The 6,181-nt window shown below is 33.7% G+C and overlaps 1 protein-coding gene and 1 long non-coding RNA gene across 2 annotated transcripts; both read left to right on the forward strand.

The window, feature by feature from the left end:
• The first annotated feature begins 1,926 nt into the window (after positions 1-1,926).
• LOC128133285 (uncharacterized) lies at positions 1,927-3,930 on the forward strand. The gene is made up of 7 exons (XR_008231715.1): positions 1,927-2,191; positions 2,274-2,668; positions 2,854-2,922; positions 3,000-3,272; positions 3,367-3,469; positions 3,563-3,731; positions 3,835-3,930. It is a non-coding gene; the product is annotated as an uncharacterized LOC128133285 (long non-coding RNA).
• LOC128133284 (protein DETOXIFICATION 45, chloroplastic-like) lies at positions 3,920-6,181 on the forward strand. The gene is made up of 8 exons (XM_052770452.1): positions 3,920-3,963; positions 4,036-4,136; positions 4,247-4,346; positions 4,671-4,736; positions 4,794-5,017; positions 5,135-5,206; positions 5,298-5,414; positions 5,570-6,181. Exons 5-8 carry the CDS (start codon positions 4,916-4,918, stop codon positions 5,732-5,734), a joined length of 456 nt encoding a protein of 151 aa, XP_052626412.1. The 5' UTR covers positions 3,920-3,963; positions 4,036-4,136; positions 4,247-4,346; positions 4,671-4,736; positions 4,794-4,915; the 3' UTR covers positions 5,735-6,181.

The following is a 6,181-nucleotide window of genomic DNA, read 5'->3' on the forward strand; positions in this document are numbered from 1 at the left end:
TATCCTAGGGTTAGGTAAATATTATTTCGTAATTGTGACTGTGTTAGAGAGTATTAGATATTCATGTTATGATTTAATTGATTGTCATGACCATTGATATGAAATCACTAGATCATATCTTTCATAGTTCAAATATATTTAATTAATTATGTGTTTACTAATTGCATGATCATTTGTTTAGTTGTTCATTAATTATTAGTACTAGGAAATCCGACTAAGATAACTTGTTGTTAGGCCCCAAAACCTGAACGGCGGAAACGTTCGGGGGTGGAGGACGTCATGTACAGTATCACAACAATGCATAATAGTAAACAAGCAACAACATCATCCATTGCATTAATAATATAATTTTAATACAAGTGTGTTTTGTATAGTTTATAAGACACCTAAAACATGAATCAAAATAGGTGATGAGTCTTGAACGTGCTCCATCTTCTCAAGACCTGGTCATCGGTACCTGTCTACTAGTGACATGAGAATACAAGTTATTTTGAAAGCGTAGATCATCATTAAAGCTGGTGAGTTCATAAGTATTTAATGTCATTGCTTGTATGAAAGTGTTTGTAAATGTTTGATGTAAAAGTTTGTAAGTGTTTGTAGTAAATGTTTGTATCTCCTAGAAAATCCTATATTTTCTACTAAAAAGTAGCCTTCTACCAAGGCCCTAATGTTCTGTGTGTTGTGTTGTTTGTAAAAGTGTGTATCTTTCCCAAGTATGACTATCATTACCAAACTATAGTTTACATTACTGTTTATGTGAGAAGATCACAATATGAATGCAATGGGAAAATAATAGTGTACAGTAGTATTGTATATAAGTAACTACCAATGTACTAACTACCTTAAACCAGTTTGTTAATTAAGGTAAAATTTGATATGATTGTAACCATACTTGATCGACTAGTATAACACAACGCTGGAAGATGTCGAAATGGTATGACATTAGTCACCTGTAGACCTGAAGGTCCCACTGTAGCTAGCAACAAGGTGTATGATAGTCAATCCCGTATAGATCTATACACCAATTCACGCTCTCCCTCCAAGAGACTCTGGTCGCAAAACGTGACACAACAGTAGATTGCCATGCCATGAAGTAGTGGCTCACATTAATGTTATAGTGTTTTAGTGTTTATATACTATGTTCTAGTGTATTATATGTTCTAGTGTATTGTATATTCTCTTGTATAGTGTAGTGTATGTTGTCTTTGTTTCTCATCATAGTATGTTCTTTCTATTTCTCATAATACTCTGTTCTTTATGTTTCTCATAATAGTATGTTCTTTCTGTTTCTCATAATAGTATGTTTGTATTGACTCATGAATGAACTGACTCTTCTATGTTTCATTGTTCTAGTAATAGTAAGTAGTGACTTCCTAAACTATACCTATTATAGTTTACTAGTAATGTTGTTTGTATGAATGAACATGTTTGTACACCTTTGCTACCCAAAGGTATTGAATTGAATGAAGAACTTTAATGTTTATATACATACACATACTATATAACTAAAGATTCAAACGACCTTTAGACAAACAACCGATACCCTAAGTCCACAACCAAACAAGGAACACGAAATAAGCACTACTAGAAAAAAGACCTTTTACGACGCGCAAAACACGACGCTCTTTGATTTATGTTACGCATTAGAGAGCGACATTAAAAAAGTGTCATCTCTTCAAAAATTTTAAGGATTTAGGTCGCGCATTACTGAGTGCCCTTAAATTAGTGTCTGATGTAAAAATATTAAAAACACGGAGGGCACCTATAATAAAAAGGGCGTCCTCTACAAATGTCGCTTTATAATTTTAATAAACACGCGTTTGGACTCAGGGGGGAAACTAAATCCCCCAAAATTTTGAACACCCGCTTCCTCTTCCTCTCTACTCTCTACACCCGCCAAATCAACTTCATTCTCTTCCTTCTTTCTCTCTGCAAACCCCTTCTTCTCCGATCGACTTTCACTTCCTTCTATGTGCAAACCCTAATCAAACATAACACATTTGAAATAGTAATATCTTCTTTCATTTTCTCCCCTACTACTCTCTGTAAAACCTAGCAGCCGCCACCACTAGAAACATGGAAAATCCCCCAAAATTTTGAAGTACCCCGCTCACTCCTCTCAATATCTCTTGCGCTTTCGTATTTATAGCCAGAGTTGGAGAGCGAAAAGAAGAAAGAAGAAAGAAATGATGTGCGTATTCTTCCTCTTTTCTTCCTCTAGCTCGATCACAACCCTTCTTCTCCCTTCTTATTATTTCTTTTTTTATTTGCAGGTGAGGGTGTGAGGTGGCGTTCAAAGGTTGTCAAGGGGTTGTGAGGAGCTATAGGGCTCAAGTTCGAGGTTGAAGATTAGAAACCGAAGGTTGAAGATCAGATTTGGGATTAGATGAGTCGCTGGTACAACTGACGTCGTCGTGGTGTAGGTCAGATGAGTCGCCGGAGTCCAGGCCAAGTAACAGTGTCGCTGGAGTTTCGGGAAGCTAACGATGTCATCAATTCGAGTGCAGGTGATGTGCCGATTATTGATTTTGGATCAATTACTAACTGTTTGCCATTTTCTTTCTAGAAAATCAATGTAGTGTCTGCTTCTTAATCTTGTTCTCTATGAGTACCATTGTTACCGTCTCTGGTAAAAACATCTAACCATATGCCAGATTCGTTGATTCAGGTTCTCCTCTTCTCCTTTACGTCCCTAAACTTCTTTTCAGTCAACACAATTAAGTTTTTACTGCCCACTAAGTGTTTGATTATTTGCTTCACTGAGTATTGCAATATTTGATTATCAAATCAAGGCCCCTGTCTCATCTTGTGTAATCCATTTTTGATACTAGTATTGTTGTTGTATGTTAAAAGGCTACAAAAGTACCTGTTAAAGAGTATAAGTTTGATGAAAAGAAGATGGCAAATGTGCAGTCTCATCTGGTGCGTATCAATAAGGGCATTATTGTACTTTTTAAATTTATTATTATTTTTTAATTTTTAATAATTGGGTTATGCAGGAAAAATTGGTTGCCAATAACTATTACTTGAACAGGTCTCCAAAAGATGCGTACAGATAAATATATTATTCATGAAGTGAAGGCAAGAATAGTTGAATGGTATATGATTATGAACAGGGGCAAATGCGTAAAACAAATTATGATTTTTTTTATTATGGATGGTGCACAGGACAAGGGCAGGCTGGTCAAGACTGGAAGCTTTACACATTCATATCCATTTTGTTGAAGATCTGATACCCCTCTTATCTACAGAGCAGTTCCCATGATGAGCAGGTAATAAACAATAATAATATTAGTAATGACCTTCTTTCTTTTTAGCATACCCTTTTTAATATGTTTTAATTTTTATTCTGGATCCATAATACAGTTGCTTGAAGCAGCTTGGTGTCTTACAAACATAGCTGCTGGAAAACCTAAAGAAACAAGAGCTTAATTGCCTGCATTACCTTTACTCATTGCTCAAATTGGAGGTTAGTGTTAAGTACTTATTTTTTAATATTTCTTGATTTTTTCATATCACTTCAATGGCGTAATTCTAATTTTGTAATTGTTATCCAAAAAAGAGTTCAGTGCCTGTTGCAGAGCAGTGTGCTTAAGCATTAGGAAATGTTGCAGGAGAAGGTGAAGAACCGAGACAAATTCTGATTTCTCAAGGGGCATTACTTCCTCTTGCAAAAATGATGTTGCCAAATAAAGTTTCAGTTAACGGGTGAACCAAGTTTCTCTGAAATGGTTAGTTTTTGTAAATTTTTTATACAAAATCCAATTCTGTTCTTCAATATTATAAAGATCAACGGTAAATTGGTAATTTTTGCTTTTGTTTTCCAATTTTCAGGCGACAGCATTGTCAGGGCCTCCTTATATCTTTGTTTCTACTCCAGCTTGTGTCCAAAGATGTCTTTCATCAGGTGTTCTTCAAGCAAAATCCGTTGATGATTATCTTTCAATTATTATTCTTGATAAGGTATGGATTCTTTTCTTTCTGTAACATTTATAATACTCTTTATTAAAGTACTGATTCATGTTAGTAAATCAGGCAGATCTTATTTTTACATATGGATATGAAAAGAATCTCAAAGATCTCAAAACTCACATTCCTAAAAGATGTCAATGCCTTCTCATGGCTGCTACCTCAAGGTTTGTTTGTGTCATTATCACTTCTTATAAGATGGTATTTCCATTTCTACCCCTGCAATTTCTTCATTCAATTAATTCTGATGAAATTTTTGCAGTGATGATGTTGAAAGCTTGAAGAAGCTTTATCTACACAATCCCTATATTCTTACTTTAGCAGAAGTTGGTGATGGAAAGGACGAAATTGTCCCCAAAAATGTTCAGCAATTTTGGGTAAGAGCTTAAGAGCTAAAATCTTGTATACTTATTTAACAAACTTATTTTAGGGCATTTCTTTAATACATTTTATAGTTTCTTGAATCTTTATTTATTTCTTTTACTTTTATATTTAGATACAATGTAGTTATCGAGATAAGCTTCTTTACATTCTTGCAATTTTGAAGTTGGATCTTGTTCAAAAGAAAGTCTTTATATTTACAAATACAATTGACACAAGTTTTAGACTAAAACTTTGAGCAAGTATTATTTTTCCCATTAAATAAATCTTTTTTTACCTATTATAGATTTTAATAAAACTTTTTATATATTTTTTGACAGTTTGGTATAAAATCTGCTGTGTTAAATGCTGAATTGCCTGTGAATTGACGTCTACATATTCTTGAGGTATTATTCCCTTTGACTTTTCTTGAAGTTTTTATAATTCTATATAATGTTTTTTAGGGTTTTGGTTCTTAAATGAATAAAGAAAACAAATTTCCTGGGCGGGAAAGAAGCAGACATACTTGCTGGTAAGATGAGTATGGTACAGTTGCAAGGGCGGGACCAGTTGCTGACAGCACAAAATGAAATGCTCAAGGTACTCTACTCTACTGCTTCATCATATATGTCTGCAAGTTTGGTTGGCAGTTTCCCTTATTACAGATGCGTTGGCTGCATCTGGTCAGGTATAAATTCACCAAATGTTGACTTTGACTTGACTTGACATATAGTTTAAGGAAAATGTTTGACTATTTGTCAGTTAGTTGACTTCTTAACCATTTTTTTGTTTTGTTTTGTTTTAGGCGTTGATTGCTAGTTCGGTTTCAAAAGGGAATTATAGATCTGTGAAGGATATCACATACTTCGTGTTGACTGTAATGTTAATTAATAATTATTTTGTTTATATAATATATAAAGATGTTTTTATTTTATAAAAGTTAATTAATGTTTTATTATTTTCTTTAGATTGGTTTTGTGATGGGTGTTACTTTGGCTGCAATATTGGGAGTTTCATTTGGTTCCATAGTCACACTGTTCACTAAGGACATTGGAGTATTGGCGATTGCTAGAACCGGGGTTTTGGTAAACTCCCTATAATACCCTTGTTGTTAATATATATATATATATATATATATATACATACATACATATATATATATATATATATATATATATATATATATATATATATATATATATATATATATTTCTGATGCGTTTTGATTTTGTGAAAAAAGTTTGTGAGTGCTAGTCAGCCTTTGAATGCTTTTGCTTTTATTGTTGATGGTTTGCATTATGGAGTTTCAGACTTCCCGTATGCTGCTTATTCCATGGTATGCTTTTTTTTAGACATGAATATAAAATTACATATTTGCCCTTGGATTAATATGTTTTCACTGTAGATGCTTGTTGGGATTTTATCGTCTGTAATTGCAACTTGTTATGAGATGGTATTACCACATTTTTCATACTAATACTAATTACTAAGGCAGATTTCATTTGAAGTGTCTCTTGGATTAATAATAGCACAATGTTTATCAGGCCAAAACCATTGCATTTTGCAATAGTTGATGAACTTGATTATGTCCTAATTGATGAGGGAAGAAACCCATTGCTGATAAGGGGTGAGGTATGTCTTCTTACTTTGAGTGCTGTACGGATAAATGATGTTTAAAAAATATTTGGGAAAGTAAACAAAAGGAACTAGTTACTTAACAACTTTGATATTTTGATATGCATCTCATTCTCAGGCTAGCAAGGATGCTGCACGTAACACAGTTGCTGCTAAAGTAGCTGAGCTTCTCATGCGTGGCCTCGTATTTTACTTTTTTGCCCTTCTTTTTCCTTTT

This window comes from Lactuca sativa, chromosome 4 (assembly GCF_002870075.4).
Source record: "Lactuca sativa cultivar Salinas chromosome 4, Lsat_Salinas_v11, whole genome shotgun sequence".
Taxonomy (NCBI): Eukaryota; Viridiplantae; Streptophyta; class Magnoliopsida; order Asterales; family Asteraceae; genus Lactuca; species Lactuca sativa.

Bases quoted from the DNA above. Each gene is read 5' to 3' on its own strand.
- LOC128133284 (XM_052770452.1), top strand. From the start codon at position 4,916: ATGAAATGCTCAAGGTACTCTACTCTACTGCTTCATCATATATGTCTG. The intron at 5,018-5,134 runs GTATAAATTCAC...GTTTTGTTTTAG, and splicing joins CGTTGGCTGCATCTGGTCAG to GCGTTGATTGCTAGTTCGGT. The intron at 5,415-5,569 runs GTAAACTCCCTA...TTGTGAAAAAAG, and splicing joins TTGCTAGAACCGGGGTTTTG to TTTGTGAGTGCTAGTCAGCC.